Source organism: Asterias rubens, chromosome 7, assembly GCF_902459465.1.
Source record: "Asterias rubens chromosome 7, eAstRub1.3, whole genome shotgun sequence".
NCBI lineage: Eukaryota > Metazoa > Echinodermata > Asteroidea > Forcipulatida > Asteriidae > Asterias > Asterias rubens.
In genome coordinates, this window is record NC_047068.1 from 5,141,475 (window position 1) to 5,164,159 (window position 22,685).

The 22,685-nt window shown below is 37.4% G+C and overlaps 1 protein-coding gene across 1 annotated transcript; it reads right to left on the reverse strand.

Annotated features, from left to right (window-relative positions):
* Window positions 1-13,381: 13,381 nt before the first annotated feature.
* LOC117293118 (NADH dehydrogenase [ubiquinone] 1 alpha subcomplex subunit 3-like) lies at window positions 13,382-20,960 on the reverse strand. Its single transcript, XM_033775337.1, has 4 exons — window positions 20,855-20,960; window positions 17,531-17,605; window positions 15,916-15,993; window positions 13,382-14,947 (listed from the first exon to the last, which is right to left on the reverse strand). The coding sequence occupies exons 1-4, from the start codon at window positions 20,898-20,900 to the stop codon at window positions 14,898-14,900; spliced, it is 249 nt and encodes an 82-aa protein (XP_033631228.1). The 5' UTR covers window positions 20,901-20,960; the 3' UTR covers window positions 13,382-14,897.
* Window positions 20,961-22,685: the final 1,725 nt, after the last annotated feature.

A 22,685-nucleotide genomic window follows, 5' to 3' on the forward strand; every position in this document is an offset into this window, starting at 1 on the left:
CCCTATAACAGTACCCTTTGAGGCCGACAAATTGGGTTGCAGCTCCTGGTTATACTTTTTAAAACTGTATATTGAAGAGAACATTCCGAATTGAATGATAAATAATAACGGCGATGTAGCCTGAACACTGAACCGAACAATGTTGAGGATTTGTTTTTGCTGTTTATTTGATCTATTCGACGTTTCTAAGCGGGTAGCCGTGAATTAGGACGGGGAGTGTTTGGGACTAGCTACAGCAGTAAGCGGGTAGCCGGGAGTTAGGGCGGAGGGTGTTTGGGACTAGCTACAGCAGTAAGCGGGTAGCCGGGAGTTAGGGCGGAGGGTGTTTGGGACTAGCTACAGCAGTAAGCGGGCAGCCGGGAGTTAGGGCGGGGGTGTTTGGGATGATCTTCACAGATGTGAGGAGTTTCATTGTCGAGATGTAACATTCAGGTCCTTCGTAACTTCGACAATAATCAACCATTGCATCACGACCCTTCACGTTGTACATGCCCCAGCGCTCGTCAAAGAGTCCTGTCAACCAAGCTTCTTTCATCTGCTTTAGGGAACAAAGTGACAAACCAATACTTTGACAGTAGGCTTCGGCTGAATCCAAATCATCTTTCGAATATTGTTCTTTTGTCAGACAAATACTGCGTCCTGCAAATGGAAGCAAACACAAATACGAACATCGTAAATAACAACATAGAAACAAAGGAGACAACGATGCGTGTCGAGATATTGGCTAACAAGTTTTTAGCCTTCGAGAAAGACTCTGCTAGGGTCGAAACGTCATGCCATTAACTATTTTTTGCAGTTCTTATTCTGTCAGGGCACTCTTGTTATCTGTGATGAACTAAAAGTGTCATTCTGTATAAACTAAAAGAGCCATCTGTATATTATACTAAAAGTGCCTTTCTGTATAAACTAAAAGTGCCATTTTGTAAAAACTAAAAGTGCCATTCTGTAAAAACTAAAAGTGCAATTTTGTAAAAACTAAAAGTGCCATTTTGTAAAAACTAAAAGTGCCATTCTGTAAAAACTAAAAGTGCCATTCTGTAAAAACTAAAAGTGCCATTCTGTAAAAACTAAAAGTGCCATTCTGTATAAACTGAAAGTGCCAATCTGTATAAACTAAAAGTGCCATTCTGTATAAACTAAAAGTGCCATTCTGTAAAAACTAAAATTGCCATTCTGTAAAAACTAAAAGTGCCAATCTGTATAAACTAAAAGTGCCAATCTGTATAAACTAAAAGTGCCATTCTGTATAAACTAAAATTGCCATTCTGTATAAACTAAAATTGCCATTCTGTAAAAACTAAAAGTGCCATTCTGTATAAACTAAAAGTGCCATTCTGTATAAACTGAAAGTGCCAATCTGTATAAACTAAAAGTGCCATTCTGTATAAACTAAAATTGCCATTCTGTATAAACTAAAAGTGCCATTTTGTAAAAACTAAAAGTGCCATTCTGTAAAAACTAAAAGTGCAATTTTGTAAAAACTAAAAGTGCAATTTTGTAAAAACTAAAAGTGCCATTCTGTAAAAACTAAAAGTGCCATTCTGTAAAAACTAAAAGTGCCATTCTGTAAAAACTAAAAGTGCCATTCTGTATAAACTGAAAGTGCCAATCTGTATAAACTAAAAGTGCCATTCTGTATAAACTAAAAGTGCCATTCTGTAAAAACTAAAATTGCCATTCTGTAAAAACTAAAAGTGCCAATCTGTATAAACTAAAAGTGCCAATCTGTATAAACTAAAAGTGCCATTCTGTATAAACTAAAAGTGCCATTCTGTATAAACTAAAATTGCCATTCTGTAAAAACTAAAAGTGCCATTCTGTATAAACTAAAAGTGCCATTCTGTATAAACTGAAAGTGCCAATCTGTATAAACTAAAAGTGCCATTCTGTATAAACTAAAATTGCCATTCTGTATAAACTTAAAGTGCCATTCTGTATAAACTAAAAGTGCCATTCTGTAAAAACTAAAAGTGTCATTTTGTATAAACTAAAAGTGCCATTATGTAAAAACTAAAAGTTCCATGCTGTGTGAACTAAAAGTACCAATCTGTATTTACCGTTCTGTATAAACTATAGTGCCATTCTGTATCATAACTAAAAGTGCCGTTCTGTATGAACTAAAAGTTCCATGCTGTGTGAACTTAAAGTGTCATTCTGTATCAATTGCAAAGTTTACTACCTGAATTGCAGGTACAAGGATTTCCACCTCATCAAAAGCCTTTGTAATATGAGAGAGTGCTGCATAACAATTTTGTGTTTTTTCCTGAACTGTTGCTTCGAAATGTTCTATACCACTTTCAGCAGTCGTTATAATTGGTTTGTATGAATGCAGTGGCCATCGTGTACTTACGTGAAAACGACCAAAAGTACTTTTCCGGACAATCTTTGTGTTTGTCTTTTAATGCAGACGCAGAGATCCCGAACAAAAATGCTGTCGTGGTGGTCACAACAGTCAAAATAAGCATCATCTTTAAAATCATCTGAAACGAAACCATCCAACCGTTATTAAATAAAACGTCTAATATGTATGCTTTTACAAATGGGGCCGGTGGTACATTGTTAACCAATCTTTTAATCTAAAAGCCCACAATACCATATAAGAACAAAGAGAACGGCCGATTCCAAAGTAAAGACGTCATTAGTGCTCATTCTGATCTTTGAATTTTCTGTTATACATGATTATTTCACTGGTATTCGCTGCTTTGTGCCTCTGAGTTGAAATTGTTGTAAATGTTTGATTTAATCCTGTCCATGTGAGAACCCATTTTTATAAGCTTGATCTCATTATTTTGACATACAGCCTGGTTATAAAGTCTTGACGTCTGTGTTGAATAAACTTCCCAATTTTAGCTGCACTGTAACGTTTGACAAATCTCTGTTTCCGTATCAACAAGGTCTCTAATGCTACTCTCATACTGTGGAGAATATGCAAGCGAATGTACTTTAGAACGGATATATTTAACAATCGCTCAAACATCGCAACATTCGCCGTGTCTTCGTAAGCGTTGGTGTTTTACTAAGAAGCCTTTTATACCGATCATCGTTATTGACTCCAGTTTTATGGGCACATCTCAATAACCTCCATGTCACGACATGCCAATTTTCAAGTTAGATTAAGTTAGATCAGTACGATTATTGCTTATGAACTTTATAAGTGGTTTAAAAAACTAAATAATATGTATAAGGTCCTAAAGTAGGTGCCATTTACTTTGGAGACAACACCTTGGTGCTCTTGCTCTTTCAAAAACAAAGCATCGGGTCTGAATTCTTGTATATTATTGTTCTCTTTAAGCCGTATGATCGTGGTTACCAACTTAGGAACTCCGGACATCTGGATCAGTTTAAATGCCGAACAGAGCGCTATAGAAAGAGCCCTCTCCCTCACCTCACACGCCTTTTTAACGACTGAATTGCAATAGAATGCAGTTTTTTTATGCGCTTTTTGAAATAGTGATGGCCTTCAAAATTCACTGGACTATGCCTGCAATATTTTTATCCAGGTTACTGTTTCGCAACTTATAAAACAATTTGTTTTATACATTGTAAATATTTGTCTCTCCTTAACCAATTATTTCTTAAATTTGTAATAGTGTGATTTTTTTGTCTAATTTTAATCTTTTTATATTTTCCTGTAGTTTGATCTCCGGTTGCCATGGGAATTTATTTTTAAAGAATAAACCAATAATGAATGAATGAATGATGAATGAAACGGATTGTTTATTTATTATAATCTTTTATTTGTTATAGGTTTTCCCGGCCAATTTCAACAAAAAATCATTCAATTTCATTAACATACTTTCAAATTCTTGCATTTTCCCCTAATCCTCTCAAACTTGGGTTTCTTTTTAGCTCTTAATGCATTTCATTTAAGGGCATTCAAGACTACACTTTGGCCATTCTTAAGTTGAATTTTTACTACCCATTTACAGTTGACGGATTCAAATTAAGACTCACCGAAGCGAACATGATTTTGCTGCTAGTTTGGGTTTTCTTTTTCATTTATGTGCAACGAATTTCAACTTCTTTGCATTCAAATTAAAGATGACCTATGGCTTTATGAGAAAAATGGAATTATAGCTCCTTAATTAGCACATAAGTTGTCCTTTGTAAGAGGCGTTTCCATGTATTTTACATCATTATTTACATCATGAGTTTTTTCTTTATTGTAATAGTTGTTCCTTTTGCGTTGTTACTCTTCCATAAGTTTAAGTCTGCACCCGATAAATTTGAAATGCAAAACTAATTATTTTGCTTTAGTCTTGATGTGTTGTTGCCCTGCATGGTTAGGTTGTCTTTGTTTTTCTGTTAAAGTCAGGACCATTTCAAATTAAAATTTAACAAATTTAAAAAAAAAAAGTCTTACAATCATAGGGGTCGTTATACGATTTTGTTTATATGTTAGTCTTAAATGTTTCAACCTGTCTCACCCTATATAACTACATTATTCACTGCTCTCTTTACCGACCTCGGGCAGCCATCTTTTTAGCCAAAATTACCTTGGCCTTTACTTGGAGGCAATGCCAAATAAGTTTCCCTCAAAGCATCCGCCTTTAAATAAGCAGCTATACGAATCAGAAAGCACATAACATAGAATTTGAATTTGAATGTAAACATTTGGAAACTGTTTGCTCATAAATGAAATTGAATGGTTGACCAGGGCCGTATTTCACAGCAACTATTTAGGCGGCCATATTGCACGTTCACCATGTATTTGTATTGTTACGTCATTTATTTAGGCGGCCATATTGCACGTTCACCATGTATTTGTATTGTTACGTCATTTATTTAGGCGGCCATATTGCACGTTCACCATGTATTTGTATTGTTACGTCATTTATTTAGGCGGCCATATTGCACGTTCACCATGTATTTGTATTGTTACGTCATTTATTTAGGCGGCCATATTGCACGTTCACCATGTATTTGTATTGTTACGTCATTTATTTAGGCGGCCATATTGCACGTTCACCATGTATTTGTATTGTTACGTCATTTATTTTCGTGCGGATAAGCACCGGAAGGTTAGCATGCCTTTTCGTGTGCTTACAGTTAGCAGCGCTTTGAAATGAAGATCGCACAGTAAGCACAAAATCGGCCGCTAAGCAGCGCTATGAAATTTGGCCCAGGTCTTGCTGCTGGCTTTTACGAAACTGAATGATTCTTGCAGCCTAGTGAAATTGAATGATCTTATATATGACCAGTGAATGCTAAACTATAGTGAAATTGATTTACTCTTTTTGACTGTTGAATGATGATTCAACGGAGCATTCGTTTTCAAACTAACCTGAATGAGCCAGGGATTAAAATGAATGGATTTTGAGGAAATTTTTTCCGGGTAGACACAATTACAAGTTTATTTTAACTTTGCCATTCCCTGGATGACCTCTGCTTGTTTTTGTTCATTAAAAGCAAGGTGTTCATCAAATTTTAGTTGAATGAATTGGTGAAGACATTTTACATTATAAATCCGATTGGTTCAGGAGTTCGATGAGTTTGTGATGACAGTATACGATGGTTTTGATGTTGTAAAAGTCCAATGTTTCCTTCAGAAGTTATTTTTTTCTTCAAATAATAAACATGAACTTAAAGTAATTGTCAAAATTTTATTTTGGTATGTACTTTTTGTAGCGTTTGTGGATATTTTGAAGACCCGTGACTGAAAGATTGGAAACAAATCCATTGTGTGGTAGGCCTACATGAGTTTATTATTTTGAAATACTAATCTCGACTTCAAACATACCTTGAAATTGGTGGAACTTTAATCTCTCTGGTGAAAACCGTCTCTGAAACAGTTGGGCCTCATTTTATAGGGCCCCCAAACCATTCCTCATTGGTTCGCGGTGATGATGACGTGATTGTTGCCTAACAAATCATACAGATTCATGACCAATCAAATTTCTTCCATTTGTTAGATATTGTCGTCTAGAGACCTGCAGCCGATTCCACTTGCGCAACGTTTATGGCGCAACCTTCGCCATAATTATAAACGTTGCGCAAGTGGACTTATGCAGTTGCGTAAAGTGTCGTGAAATCGGCCCCAGTGGCAAGTAGAACTTGTTGTCAAGCAATCTTTCCAACAAATTAGCTATTTTTATTCCAACTGAAGTCCCCGGATTCTGTCTAACAAAGAAAATTTGACTAACAAACCCATTCCAGTTTGGTCTGCGGTGAAAAGAACCTGAATGGACTGGTCACTTAACAAAAAGGATAGATTTATGACAAGTACAAATGAAGTAGGCTACCTCGTAAGCCAATACAAATGCTTCATTTGGCTGGATACCGTCGTCTAGAGATGTTGCAAATAGCAATCTGCGTCAGTACTGACGTGGTCGGTCTTTTTAACTTCAAGTAACAATTCCATTTTTGTTTTGTCACCGAAATTTTGCTCCACCAAATTAAGCGAAAATTCCGATTTATAAAGCTGAAGGGACTCACACTAATGTTGTCAAGAAATTTGGGATATTTACCATTCTTATATGTCTCGTTAGAGTATTCAAAGCTCATCCAACCACCAAAGGACAATGTCCCTATGAAGCTGTCTGGCATCGAATCAGGAACGATTTGGTTAAATTATCTGTGATAATCAATGCACATAGAATAAAACACCAATAAAGGCTAAAAAGACAGTATATTGTTTGTAAAGAAATCGAATTATCCGTCAGTCTGGGAAGATTTATAGTGTTGAGTAATTCAATGCTCCTGCAACAAATGACGAATTTAGTGCCTGGATGCTGTCCTTGCATTGAATCAGAAAGGATTGGGTTACATAACTGTTGAATCATTGTACCCCAGAGCTTTATATACAGATATGTATTAGTTATGGTTGAAATGATCGATGACTATACAGCTGAGAAATCTGGTATAGATTATAAAGGCTGTTTGGCCGTTGAAAGGCAGTGGACACTATTGGTAATTGTCAAAGACTAGCCTTCACAGTTTGTGTATCTCAACATATGCATAAAATAATTAACCTGTGAAATTTTAGCTCAATCGGTCATCGAAGTTGCGAGATAATAAAGACAGAAAAAACACCCTTGTCACACGAAGTTGTGTGCGTTTAGATGGTTGATTTCGAGACCTCAAGTTCTAAATCTGAGGTCTCGAAATCAAATTCGTGGAAAACTACTTCTTTCTCGAAAACTATGGCACTTCAGAGGGAGCCGTTTCTCACAGTGTTTTATACCATCAACCTCTCCCCATTACTCGTTACCAAGTAAGGTTTTATGCTAATAATTATTTTGAGTAATTGCCAATAGTGTCCACTGCCTTTAAAAGGGCCAAGCGTCTAAAGAGACCATGCAAGCAGACTCGTTGTCACACAAGCTTTCAGGCAAAAGAGGTTGTTGACAACTCAAACTCACTCAAAGGACAGTATAGTCCCCGGATTCTTACGAAATGGGAAGATTCCTCCACACGATTGCATGAGCAATGGAATGCTTAGTTGGCTTGCGTGTTCTTCCTTTTGATTAGTCGAATAAGTGCAGTTAGCAGAAGTCTTTTAAAGAGCTTAGAAGGCCGTTGACGCACAAACAATCGAACTCATCTAACCAACGACAAAGTCCCTTGATTCTTTGATACACAAACTATTTCGAACATAATCCCAACCTCCAGAAACTGCACTATAATGATGTCCCCCCCCCCCCGAAAGAAAGTGTATTAAGCCTTTGGGCCTTGCACAAAACATTCAAAGTGACACATTTTGATTGCGCTCTACTCGTTTATATGTATAGTAGTTGACGGTCGAAACAGTTTTGTTTCGCAACCAGTTTCTTATTATTATGTGATGATCTTGGGTCTGGGGTCGTCCGAGAGAGTGTCAGTGTCTGTACTTTTTACTGTAAATTTGATGTACTTTTATCTTCTCGGTAAATCAATCTTTATTGAGCAAATCAATATTAAACACTTTCTACCTCACTGGGATCCCTACAAGCCAAATATCCATCGTCGGGTGTTGTAATCCTTGGGGATTTCAATCAACTAAATACAGATCAATTGTGTCGTTTAACTGGTCTTGTTCAGACGGTTAACACCCCAACCCGAGGTCAAGCCATTTTGGACAAAATCCTAACGAACATGCAACACCACTACCGTTTTCCGCAAATAACTTCACCAATTGGTTTAAGTGACCACAACTCAGTTCTCTGGATTCCATTGGAAGCTGACAAGAAACAAAACACCTTTCATCAGAAGATTGTTCGTCCAATTAGAGAATCTGACAAAAGGAACTTCAGACAATGGATCACTGAATGCGATTGGAATGATGTCCAATCGGCACCATCTACATCTACTAAAACTGACGCCTTTTACCAAACTGTTGAAAGTGCCTTGGGTCGGTTTCTCCCAACAAAGAATGTCTCAGTCCATTGTAATGACAAGCCGTGGATAACACCTGAACTCAAGTCGATCATAGTTAAACGACAGAAAGCCTTTAACAGTGGCAAACTTTCCTTGTGGAGGTTACTACGCAACAAGGTAGTTAGACTCATTAAACAAGCCAAACTTGCTTTTTATAACTGCAGGGTGGCTAGACTTAAATCCACCAACCCAAGACAATGGCACCGTGTTATCCAGAAAATGAGTGGCCTCAATTCACGCAAAAACTTGATTCTGCCCGGTTCCTCCCCATTGGACATAGCCAATGAGATCAATAATACCTTTATCGCTGCTACAAGAGACATTCCGGCTCTGGATCATGCTCGTTTACCTGCATACTTGCCTTCGCATTCACCACCTCCTACCATCACCCCTGAGGAAGTCTACAAGAAACTGAATAAAATCAAAATTGGCAAGAGTGAAGGTCCTGACTGCTTTCCGCCCCGTCTCATCAAAGACTTTGCATACGAACTTTGTTTTCCATTAACAAATATTTTTAACTGTTCAATGCATGAGGGAATTGTTCCTGACATCTGGAAAATGTCTTACATCGTTCCTATACCTAAGTCTAATCCTCCCACATTGAACAATTTACGCCCAATTTCACTCACATGTATTTTTGCCAAAATATTTGAAGACTTTGTGGGTGATTGGATACTTGAAGACATCAGAACGCTTATTGACAAACATCAGTTTGGGTCACTGAAAGGTTCTTCAACTACACATTATTTAGTCAAACTTTTGGATGACATTCAAAAGGCCGTTGATGTTCCTAAGCATTCTGCTGCCTTGATCACTACTGATTTTAGTAAAGCTTTTGATCGTATTGACCATCACATTTTAATTGAAAAGTTCATTCATTTAGGTGTGAGAACCTCTATTTTACCATGGATTTGTAGTTTTTTATCTTCTCGTTCACAGGCAGTGCGGTATAATGGGACACTTTCAAACTGGGAAACCGTCAAAGCCGGTGTCCCACAAGGTACCAAAATTGGACCGATTGCCTTTTTGGTCATGTTTAATGATTTTGTCACTGATCATCAAGAGGTTACTCACTATAAGTATGTAGATGACATGACCCTTAGCCAGTCTTTTAAAAACTCTGAGAATGCTATTGGTTTGCAAAACGAATTAGACTGTCTCCAACAGTGGGCTGACACTAACAACATGAAAATCAATCCTCCCAAGTGTCAAGCTTTGAGTATTTGTTTCCAACGCCCCCAGCTGTACCACCTAGTTTCCATATTGGTAATTCAGCCATCACTAACACAAGCTGTATGAAAATTCTTGAGGTTCATCTTCATCTAGTAATCTTAAATGGGATACCCAGATAAATTCAATGTGCAAAGCCTTCAACTATAAATTGTACCTTCTGCGCCAATTAAAACGGTGCTGCACTTCTATTGATGATTTGTTGAGTGTATGTATGTTAGACCAACTATTGAATATGCTTGCCCAGTCTGGTATTCAAGCCTCACGAAGTCTCAACTTGGATGCCTTGAAAAGTTGCAGCGCAAGGCTCTTCGTATTATCTTGTCCTACGATTACTGTGAAACTAAGTCTTTTGCTGAAATTTATTCTCAGCTTGGCCTCCCTGCCATGGATGTTAGACTTGAGCAGCTCTTCGTTAATTTTTGTAAATCCCTCCTCACTTCTGACAGATATAAACAATGGCTTCCCCCACCTCGAAACAACAACCTGAGAAATTCCAATAAACTTTGTACAATTAAATGTAGGTCTAACCGTTTCAAAAACAGTTGCATCCCCTCCCTAGTTGAGCTGCTCAATCACCAATAATTGTTCTGGCCTGTAGATAACTTGTTTTCATTGTGTAAATATTTGTAATGTATATACTTACAGTTTTTAAATTTTATATTCACATCTACTCTATTTTTTATAATCTCGTTTGTATATTTGCTGGTTTTTGATGTTTTAATGTATTTTTATATTGTAAACCTAAACACAATTCAGCCTTTTGGCTGCTACGTTTGATTTTTAATAAACCAATAATAATAATAATGAAAGCACACTTAAGCCCAGGTCATTATATTATGGTCAACCATAAAGTTGGCCTTGGCTATTGAAATGATCCAAACAAACAAAATACAGCATTTCTACATTTTGAAAGGGCAAACTATGATGTAGAACAGATCGGAAACAATTCTCATTAACTCATATTTTTAATTCCTGCCTTAATGCTGGTTGTTTTCCAACCAAATGGAAAGATGCTTGTGTGTGTCCTGTGCCTAAAATCACCAAGGTTATCAGTTTTGATCATTTACGGCCAATTTCTATAACTCCAATTATGGCAAGAATTTTTGAAGGGTTTTTAGCTGATTGGATGATGAATGACATAATACATATTATTGATCCTAAGCAGTTTGGTAACCTGAAAGGTAGTTCAGTTTCGCATTATCTTATTGACATGATGGATACAATACATACGAATATTGATAAGGGTGGAACATCAGTCAACTTGTGTACTGTTGATTTTAGCAACGCTTTTGATCACGTCAATCATACAACTGTTGTTGAAAAATAAATACTATTGGAAGTTAATCCAGCCATCCTTCCCACCATAGTAGTTTCTTACAGGTCGAACCCAAAGTGTTCGGTATCATGGTGCAATCTCAATCCCACTGAGACTGACATGTGGTGTCCCACAGGGCACCAAGTTGGGACCAATCCTCTTGTTTGGCCATGGTCAATGATGCTGCCAATGATATCCAACATCGATGGAAGTATGTGGATGATCTCAGTGTGGTTGAGATTGTTCCCAGAGGTGAACAGTCAAACTTACAATCTGGTGTTAATGCACTTGTACATTGGTGTGATGTTAATGATATGAAACTGAATCCTTCCAAATGTAAGGTAATGCAGATTTCTTTTCTTAGAAATCCGGTTTCATCCATTCAGCTGCATGTCAATGGTGTGCAACTTGAAGCTGTCTCATCACTAAAGCTTCTTGGGATTACCATTCAAAATAATCTCAAATGGGACCAACAAGTTCAACAGATTGTTAGTATGGCTTCACGACGACTTTACATACTAAGTAAATTAAAGAAAAATCAAGTTCAAGCCAATGACCTCATTGTTATTTTTACATTCGCCCATTACTCGAATCCGGTGTTGCTGTGTGGTCATCGGGAATCACTGAAATACAAGCTCATAATATTGAAAAAGTTCAAAAAAAGGCTTTGCGTATTATTGCTTATCCGAATATTTTGTCTTATCTTGATCACTAGACTTGTGGACAAGTCGTTAAATCGGCCCCACGCGCTGAGATAGTGCTCTCGCGAGATCACTGCTCTCGCGCGAACTGACGGCTCCCCGATTTTGACTCCTGAAATCTCAGCGCGTGGGGCCGATTTAACGACTTGTCCACAAGTCTACTTGATCACTTGAACTTTTTTAGACTTGAATCATTGAATGAAAGGCGTAAACACCTAGTTCTTAAATTTACCAAATCTCTGCTCACTTCTGATAATCATCGCCACCTCCCCCCAGAACGTAAATCTAATTATTTGTCAGAGCATACTTTAAGAAACACCAGCATTTGGAACACCTTCAGATAAAAACTCAGAGATACGAAAACTCGCCAGTCCCCTCAATGCTCCAGATGCTTAACTCAATCAGTTCATGATAACAGCTCCATTTTATTTCATTTGTGCTCCTGTTGTGTCCAAATCTCCCTTGCTGTTGCTGTTTTGTTTTAAACTCCCTTGTTTTGTTTTTATTTTGTGTCCACAAATCGTCCCCTCCTGTCTATGGCTGTTTTCCCAATTCCTGTGTGTCTGTTTAACTCTAGTAATATTTTTTAATATTATTGTTTTATTATGTAAACTTGTACATATATTTTTGATGTAATTTGATTGTTAACCAAAATGCCATTAGTCTGTGACTTTTTATTTGGTCTTGTATCTTTATATGAAAATAAACCAATTTTGAATTGAATTGAATTGAACTGAAGATCAGTGGTTCCATTGGATACAATGATATCATTGGATGAATGCAGTGACTAAAAGCTTCCGTATCTGTTTTGACTGGTCTTAGGTCATCTCGGACGACCAATCAAAACACAGATAAAAATGTAAAGCCTACTTTCTGTCGTCTGCATGCTGTGTCCACGTGTGTATTGTGTGTGTGTTCACACATGTGTACGTACTGGCATAAATTGTAATGTTGGTGTAGAATTTGAATACGTATCTCTTACTTTATTTATTAATTGATTACTTTATTTATTAATTGATTGTTTGATATATGTATCTATTTATATTTGTTTATTTATATTTATTAATCCATTATTTATACGTTTGGATATTTTTATGTTGGAAAAGAGCTCGTTTCCGTTGCGTGTGTTGTTATTTTTTTTTTTATTTTTTTTTTTTTTATTCATTTACTGATTCACCTATTTGTTTAGCCATATATTGAATTTTTGTTGTTGTCTTGTTGCTTTGTTGTTTTATTGCTTTATTCATATTTAATCATCTGTTTATTGATGTAAGAGTTTAAGTGGAAAAGGTGATTGCTTGATTAACTTTTTCGTTGATTGACCTATTTTTTGTTAAATCCATCCCTTTATTGAATTATTTGTTGCTTTATCTCTTTTTTAAATGTACTTTTCTAATTATTTATTCATTCATTTGTTAATACTTTTTATTTATTTGTTTTAATTAACTATTTATTTGTTTATTTATTTATTTGCTATTTGCTTGTCTAATTTCTGGTTTTGGTTTTGTTATTTTAATTTGTGCTTTGTGTAAACAGATTATTTATATTAATATTTATTTCAAATTATAATTTTCCAAAGAGAGTATTTTATATAGTGTGTTTGCTTCCCTATGTGACTGGATTAACAGGCTTTAGAGCTAGTGTTTAATTATACTTTTGTTGATCCTGGCCATCACATTAGGGTTGTTTTATAATTTCCTGTGCCCTTATTGTTTTTCTTGCTTTGTATTTACTTTTGTACATGTACTTATAATTACCTATTTGACATACTGTCTGCTTGTATTTGTAATTGTTTATTGGCCAAATAAAGAATAAGAATAAGAATAAGAAATGAATGTGGGTGAAAGCAATCGAACTCTCTGGGTTGGCAATAACTTGACACTGGAAGGCGCACGTTAAAAAGACAACTATTTCTATGAAAAGAAAAAACTCCTCGGAGCTAGCTCCCTGTACTGTTGACTCGGGATATCACGAAACCCGACTTGAACCAAGTCTACAGTAAAAGGGGAGGGTGGATTTGGATAATCTTTTGGGCCGAATGTTCCTTTTACAGGTAGTCTTTAGATTTGACTCAAAACGACTTCCAAATGATTTCCATGCCAGTTTCATAGCTTGCAATCTGAACCATACGAACAATCGGTATAACTTAAATAGCACAACTTTCATAACTTTGAATCAAACAACCAGTTAATTAGTTAATTAATAATTTAGTAAAAGCCAACTTCAAACACAAGAATGAAATTAAACAATCAATACAAATATGTTGTGTTTTCTCATAAATCTGAAACTATTTGATTCTATAAAGTCAGCCATTGGCTCTAACTTATAAAATCACACAGAACCATTGGCCAAACCTTCAATAAACAAAGCTTCATCAAGTGAAGTTATTGATTGAAATAACTTGAACCTCAAATGATCTTGCTCTAAATGAAGATGTGTTGATCTGCAAAAAAAATTTGGGTTTTATCGCTGTGTTTTTTTGCAAAATGAAGTATAGCTGTGCCCTCTCAAAGATTAAATTCAAGGCATGGGGCGTGATCCCTAATTGGGAGGTCCTTAAACATTTAGCTAGTTGAGTTTATTCTTTCAGAGTCAATGGTTATAAGTAACTCCCATCTATAAGATTCAGAAGTAATTATAACAGCCGATAAACTTGTGTTTAAAAAACACTTCTTGGCATTCAGGTCCCTCCCAACCTAAAGGACTAAAACTAATTTCACTGGAAACTTTTAAATTCCTTCAAATATTAAAACAAAACTCTTCTTCAAACTCTATTGACAATTTCAACCCCAAACAAGAGACTTAAACTTAGTCGTCTCTCTCCATTGCATGTTTACTATGATACAGACATCTCTGGGCATTGACTGTGATGTTTCTTTACTAAACACTAGGGGTCATTTTTACAGAGCTGTTAAGCACAAATTTTCCTTCAAAGTTGCTAAGGAATTTATAAGACTGGAACCAGTTGTAAAAGTATTAATTCACACATTATAATATACCTGTTTACACAAGGCCACTCTGATAATTAAAATGTCTATGTACTCAGTAAACTGTTGGCTTTAACAGCTCTTTGAAATTGATACAAGACAAGCCCCAGTTCCATATAGCCGCTAAGCAGAAAAGATTGCTTGAGAAACTTGCTCAGCAAATATCAGTAGGGAACCAGTTGCAAGCACAGTATATTACACTGTATTTTCAACTGGAAACCTATGTGTATGCTTGATAACATTTCAGCTTAGCAACTCTATGAAATAACGTGAACTCAGACGGTATGATTAAAGTAGAAGCAAGACTCATATTGATGTTGGTGGCCCCGTCTTCCCTTCAACAAATCGGATTGGGTCTAGGGAGAAACAAAGAAATCAAACATACATCTGTAATTGTGCAAGCTTTAAATTGTGGATTTGTACAAGAGTACATCTAGACAGAATGTCTAAACATTGGTTCTACCTCTTTCCACATTCTAAAAGTGTACATACACCAGTTGCACTGTTTTTAGAAGCTCAAGGGGCAAGTTTGAAGTGTTTTTTTACTAACCCATAGCAATTTCTAATTAGAAAATGTATGCCAAACACAAATAACTAAATATATTTTAATAAATTTCCTGTGAGCAAAGATAAATTGACCGGAATGGGACTTGAATCTACTACTTCTGGCTAATCTTGAGGAAACAGGCTCCTTTTAATTCATTCATTTATTATTATTCTTCATCATGATATTAAAATATGAAATTCCATATCCTCTCTTTAAAAAAAACAAGACGTCACCACAATAAAAGAACTTGAGATATTAATAAGAATATATCTAAGAGGCACATCACACAACAAACTTGATCAACTAAAAAGTAAAACAATTTCAAGAACTTGCCAGGGTTTGACCCCTTACCCCTACTCCAGAGCAGGGGTAGCTATGCCGTGGGGAATGCCCATTTGCTGGGGGCAAACCGGAGGTAATCATAGGGTGAAAAGGCCAGCTGTTATTCCCCAGGAGCAACGAACCCTGGGGAGCAACGAACCCTGGGGAATAGAGTAGTGTAAAAAGGGCTGTTGTGGGACAGGAAAAACTCAATATGGTTGGAATCACATTGGTCCTGGAAGTTACAATACTCAGTGAGATTAAATTAAATTGAATTGAATAGAACTGATTTGAACTGAATTGAATCGACTCACTCTTCCAAACAAGCCACTTCACTTTTTGTGGGAGATGCCTGGTTTTAGCATAGAGCATCACATTGTGCATTTCCAAGAAACTTTGCAGGAAAAAAAACCCAAGATTTGTTTGAGCAAATGAAACAGTGTTGTTATTACTTACTGGGATACTTGGTTGGCATTAGTCTGTTACTGTCCTCAGTAATGTGCTTGAATGGCCACACCAGGTAAACTAATGGTGCTGAAAATACACAAAATATAGTAGAAATAAGTTAACCAAAATTGCCCTTGGAATTTTTGAGGTTTCTGATGATTCTTGCCAACATATTGCTGTAGGGGACATGAAGGAGAGAGCGAGGTGCATGCTTGTTGCATACTGAAATGGAGGATCGCAATCACAACATGAAGGAGAGAGGGAGGTGCATGCTGGTTGCATACTGAAATGGAGGATCGCAATCACAACATGAAGGAGAGAGCGAGGTGCATGCTGGTTACATACTGAAATGGAGGATCGCAATCGCAACATGAAGGAGAGAGCGAGGTGCATGCTTGTTGCATACTGAAATGGAGGATCGCAATCACAACATAAAGGAGAGAGCGAGGTGCATGCTTGTTGCATACTGAAATGGAGGATTACAATCACAACATGTAGGAGAGAGCAAGGTGCATGCTGGTTGCATACTGAAATGGAGGATCACAATCACAACATGAAGGAGAGAGCGAGGTGCATGCTGGTTACATACTGAAATGGAGGATGGCTATCACAGCCACAAACCTCTAGACTTTTTCAGAACCATTTTACAAACTCAATAATTAATTCTCTTTTTACCCCTCATTCATTGTGAAATGAACAATATTTTGACTCGCCCAGCAGCCTAGTAAAGAAATTTGTTTGTCTCACCCACCGCTGTTTTCACTTGCATTTCGCCCTGGGCACCCACTTTATTTATATAGAGTGGGCATCTCAGTCAGTTCAGACGATGCTTAAGCCCATCGCCCTTGCCTTTCGATAGCAGATATGCGTCAAAGGAGGCAGACCACAGTTGAAGTTGGAAGACGAAGCTGTGAGCCAAGCGATGGATCTGATGACACAATGCGTAAGTTTTCACAGCTCGAGTAGCTTCTGACTTGTAACAAGTCATTTTTTGCAATGAGTCAAATCACAATTAAAAAAACATAGTGACTCAAGTCCGACTTGAGTCCAAGTCACATGACTCTAGTCAACAACTCACTGCGTTTTAACTACACACATGTGACAATCCCATGACTACTTTGCTAAGCGCATGCATAGTAGACAGCATGAGACAGTCTTAAATGCATGCATGCTTGCCCTGTGCATGGATACTAGCTTTGGCACTTGTAAACAGCAATATAAAGCATCTGACACAAGATGGTGAATAGACCAGTGAGAATTTGTACTAAATTTGGTTGATATAAACTGGGTACTGGGGCTTGAGGTTGGCTCAGTGTATTCTTTCCCTTCCTTAAAGAGGGTACTGGGGCTTGAGGTTGGCTCAGTGTATTCTTTCCCTTCCTTAAAGAGGGTACTGGGGCTTGAGGTTGGCTCAGTGTATTCTTTCCCTGCCTTTCACCTCTTTGGACATAGGTTTAGGTTTGAATCCAACCTCAGACCGTAGCTTTGCATGTAGATTGAGTTTTCAGTCCCTACATGACGGTGTGAGATCTGAAGCTGAACAATTCTTCATGTTTCCTACTCACAATCTTGTTATGATCTCTTGCGTTGGTGAATGTGTAAATAAAAATCTATAAATACTTACGGATACCTCCAAGTGCAGCAGACACAACAAGAACTGGCTCAGTGTCCCATGCATACTTCAGCCAGGGAATAATACCTGGAAAATAACAACATCAATTGAAATAAACAAAATCATTCATGCCAACTAAACCTAAAACAAGATATTTAAAGCATAAACACAGGTTTTTTTTCCGTTATCGTGGATCGTGGAGACGATAGGGGAATTAACCTCATCTGGTCTTGGCTTTTGCTTTGTGCCCCTTCAAAACGTCTAAATCTTAAATTTCATAATTTTAATGATTCAGCATGTTGTTTATAAGTGTCTTCTCTACAAAAGGTTGGAGTGATGTTTCCTTTTTTATCAAGATCAATTAAGATACCTTGGCAACTATGTTACGTATGTAATTCAGATACAGATAAAACACACATGTTACGTATGTAATTCAGATACAGATAAAACACACACAGACTAGTAATGTAATTGTACATTGTAACCCTCACTCATCATCGGTCATCATCACTCGACTCCCCCATCAATCAGGTCTACTGACTCTGTACTGTGACCATCGGGAGGATGGAGGGTTACTACAAAAATGAACTACGTACAACAAAAACAATTCAATTCAATATAAAACATTAATTCGGTATTGTTATGTTTACAGACGACTTGTAGCAAGTCTAATGACATCTATGTCAAAGGTGATGTGCATGAAGGCCGCCGCCATATTTAGTCAGTAAAGCGAGTCAACGTGAAAGTACGACATTAAATTGGCGACTTCAAATTGATTTGTCCTAGTCATAGTTATTTGCTTGTGTTAGCTAAAAGTGGAAGACACAAAAATTGATTTGTCCTAGTCATAGTTATTTGCTTGTGTTAGCTAAAAGTGGAAGACACAACAATTGATTTGTCCTAGTCCTAGTTATTTGCTTGTGTTAGCTAAAAGTGGAAGACACAACAGGTAAAGACCTTTCTCATGCTACCTCCAGCTTGGTCAAAATCCTTGTATCGAATAACAGTAATGCACGCTAATGTTATATTTAAAATAATGTTCATAAATACCTCAGACAGTTTCGCTATTCCTATTGGTGGAGAGCGCATCACATGGGTATGTATGAAGAAGCTCGCTTGCCACCAACAAAGTCGCCCCCTAACCGGCTTGCCCCAGGTCGTTACAAAGTCGCCCCCTGACAATGTCGCCCCCTGACAATGTCGCCCCCAAACAATGTCGCCCCCTAGCAAAGTCGCCCCCTGACAATGTTGCCCCCCTAGCCAATGTCGCCCCCAGCCAATGTCGCCCCCTAGCAAAGTCGCCCCCAGAAAATAATTAAGGCTACAATACTTATGGTAACCAAATATAATTAAAACATTTTCAGAAAAATTCTGTATGAAGTAATGTGCAAACAACCAGACAACCAGACAACAATTTTGTTTACAACACGGCATCGAAATGTCTAGTTTGGAACTTATGAAACCAAAACATTTAGCTTTCCACCAAGTATCCTCTATATAGTAACAGGTAGTCTTACGCTTTAAAAAAAATGTTACATCTGTAATTGCTATTTAGCCTATTATATTTATATCGTCTCGCACATGCTCGTTGTCAGTTGTCACTGTTTGTTGAGGATTCATTATTTGTTCCTCCCTGAATCAGTGAATATGGTCTCACTTGACTCAAATGTTACATCTGTAATTCATGAATTGCTATTTAGCCTATTATATTTGTAAAAGACAGGTCCAACGTTTATTAAGTATTTGTTTAAAATAAATAATGTATATGGGATAATTCAGAAAATCGATTGATTGAAAGTAATGTTCACAAAACTTAATACACAAATAATTAAAACAAACTAAAGAATACCAACTCTATTTAGGAAACTTAAGCAATACTTATAATGAGAAATATTTCATAAAAATTAAGAACCATAAAAACATGTTTGGCCTATCATTATATTTAAAATAGAGGTATGACAAGATACAGGTAAAATTCCCCTATAATAATACGACGTATGACAAGATACAGGTAAAATTCCCCTATAATAGTAGAAATTTTCTCACACAAACTGCAAAGGATCAAAGTTCATTTTCTACCGTTTTGTTACACTTTAGTTCACCTAAATTATGCTTTAGAAAGATGTCTTTTTTAAACGGTGATTATTATTAATTTCTGAGATAATGTCCAAAAATCATTCTCATTGGTTATTTTAGTTTTGCACTTCAGAAACTCATTATTTAGCTTTCCACCAAGTATCCACTTGAGAAACAGTTAGTCTCACTATTTTTTTTAAATGTTAGGCCTACATCTGTAATTCAGTAATTGCTATTTAGCCTATTATTTGTATAAAAAAAAACCAGATTAAATTTGTTTGGTGTTATAATTTAAATTGAGCGACGTTAATAAAATCATTGACAAAAAGATTGAACTTTGTGCATAGAGTTTATTATTATTGATAACGTTTTTCCTCAAGCAGACTTTACTTTATATTATTTCCAATACAATAAAAAAGCCATTACCGAAAGAATCCATTATTTTTTGGGGGGTGACGTTGCTAGGGGGCGTCATTGGCTGGAGCTAGCTGGGGGCAACATTTTCAGTAGACAGTAGGCTCTACTTTATATTCTTTCCAATACAATAATTGAATTCGCAAAAGCCATTATCCCGTAAGAATCCTTACTTATTTTCTGGGGGCGACTTTGCTAGGGGCAACATTGTCAGGGGGCAACTTTGCCAAGGGGCGACATTGTTTGGACTTAGGGGACGACATTGTCAATGTCAGGGGGTGACTTTGTAACGTCCCGGGGCAAGCCAGTTAGGCCCTTATTAGGGGGCGACTTTGCAGGGGGCGACTTTGTTGGTGGCGAGCTTGCTAGGTGGCGAGATGATCAGTATTCATAATCATCTTGCAATGGAAGAATTAAGGAACAGACTATTTTGTTCTTCAGCCTCTTTTCGGTATTAACATTGATATCAATGAGAGAAATTCAAGATGGCATGGCTGAACCGTGATTATTACTTAGTTTCTATTGACCTCAAAACTGGTACCAAGATTCAACGATTCACCAAAAAGGATGAAAAAGGGTAGTTGCGATAACGTAACCCTCCTCCCGACGGCCACCAGCGTATCGTAACTACATTGTAGAAGAAGGGAAGGGGGGTGGTCGAGGCTATTATTACGGCGGCACGAAATGAATGTCCGGAAATTGGGCAAAATAAATAATCACTTTACAATTAAACAACTAAAGTCAAAACTTTGCCAATTGATTACCAGGCAACCAGACTAGTTTACATTAAAGTTGATAATAAGCTTTAAAATATACTAAACAAACTTGAAATAAGTGGAAACAAACCCTTTTTCCAAGCTTGCTGAGCCGGCGAAATTAGTCGAGTAGCCATGTTTAATTCTAAAACACTGCGCCCTCTACGGTGGCTGCAATAAGGCGTCTTTCATCACTAATCCGCTGTAAGACTGACTCTGCTGTTTCTTCGTTGCCAGCCGTCTTGTCAGTATGTTTTTCGAAAGAGCTGAAATTTTAAACCTGTAAATTTAATTAATAACCATGTCGTACAAAAATATGGGTCTCCCCACAAAATGCATACACTTCCACTAGTTGCGATGACGTAACCCTCCTGCCGACGGTGGAGCCGGGTTACGTTATATCGCAACTAACAGTGTTCACTTCCACTTGACTGGGGGATATTTGGGGGTTGTACAGTAGACCTACGACAGTAAAGAAGATTGATTAAAATCATTTTGTGATAGAATTTCTTACATTGACAGTAGAATCAAAATTGAAACCAATTTAATTTTAAAGTAGCTGAAAACCCAGTCAGACTCCGATCCAAGGCGGGATTCGAACCGTAGTCCATCCACAGGGGGTGAAAGACACGTGAGGGTTGAGAAACGTTACTGTAGTATATGCTTCTAATTAGATTAAAATATTAGGGGATGAAAGGTGATAACATCTTTTCCCGTATAAACGCAAAACTTCGAGTGAAACGTTTCTCAAAATGAGTTTTACAATGCGAAGCTGCCTCTGGTTTTCTTACCAAGGAAGGTTGTAATGCCTCTAGTTTTCAGAGTAATTACCAATAAAATGTAGGATATAATAGGCATACACACCAATGGACCCAGCAAGGATTTGTTAACAAGATGAGGAGATCAACTTCAATGACTTTTATATCCATCTATACAGGGATATGTTGCCGGTGTCAGATGCAATTGTGTCCGCCATGCAATACTGTCCGCTCCGGACACTTTTGCATATGCAATCGTATCCGGGGCTATGCAAAAAAACCGTCCGGTGGACATGTAAATGACTGTACATTGTGCGCGCGTAAGCGGGCGCGTCAGCGGGCGTGCATGTATTGAACCTACGTACGTATAATTATACAGCATGAATTATTCACGTATGATTGCAGCGAATACCTAACGGCCGACAGTTCGTGACATTCACTTAGCTTAGAAAATAGATTTAGCCGTTGCAAACAACTTACCAACCAAATGGACCGAGAGTATAAATGCAAAAAAATAGTTAATGGCCTGACGTTTCGACCCTAGCAGTCTTTCTCGAAGGCTAAATGACAACACAACAAACATGAACAGGTAACTTAGTGAAACATAAGCAGTGAAGTGGAAATACATGAATGGGAAATACATTCTGATACAAAATGATTTTCTATTTGTCTGAAGGAAGGGGCTTTTATCGTCAAGTAGGCACATGGAGACTCTGCAACCCAAACACCATGTGACGTCACATATATAGAGTTTTAATGACTGGGGGATGGGGCCGGTGTTGCATGCAATTATGTCATTCTATGCAATAACCCCGAGGACATTATTGCATACTTGCAGTAACGGTCCGCCGGACGGTTTTGCATATGCAATCGTGTCCGCCCGGACGCTGCTGCATAATTTAATTGTGTCCGCCCGGACATATTTTTTATATGCAGTTGTGTCCGCCCCCGTGCAAAACCGTCCTTCTCACGCCCTTGGTCGACGGAACACGTGCAAGTTAAGTGCATGTCATGAATGACATTGGAAAATGTTTGGCTGTTGGGTACTCACTGCAATCATAAAATACGTGAATATTCATGCTGCATATAATACGTAGGTTCAGTGCATGCACGCTCGCTTACGCGCGCACATGTACATGTCCGTCGGACGGTTTTTACATCGCC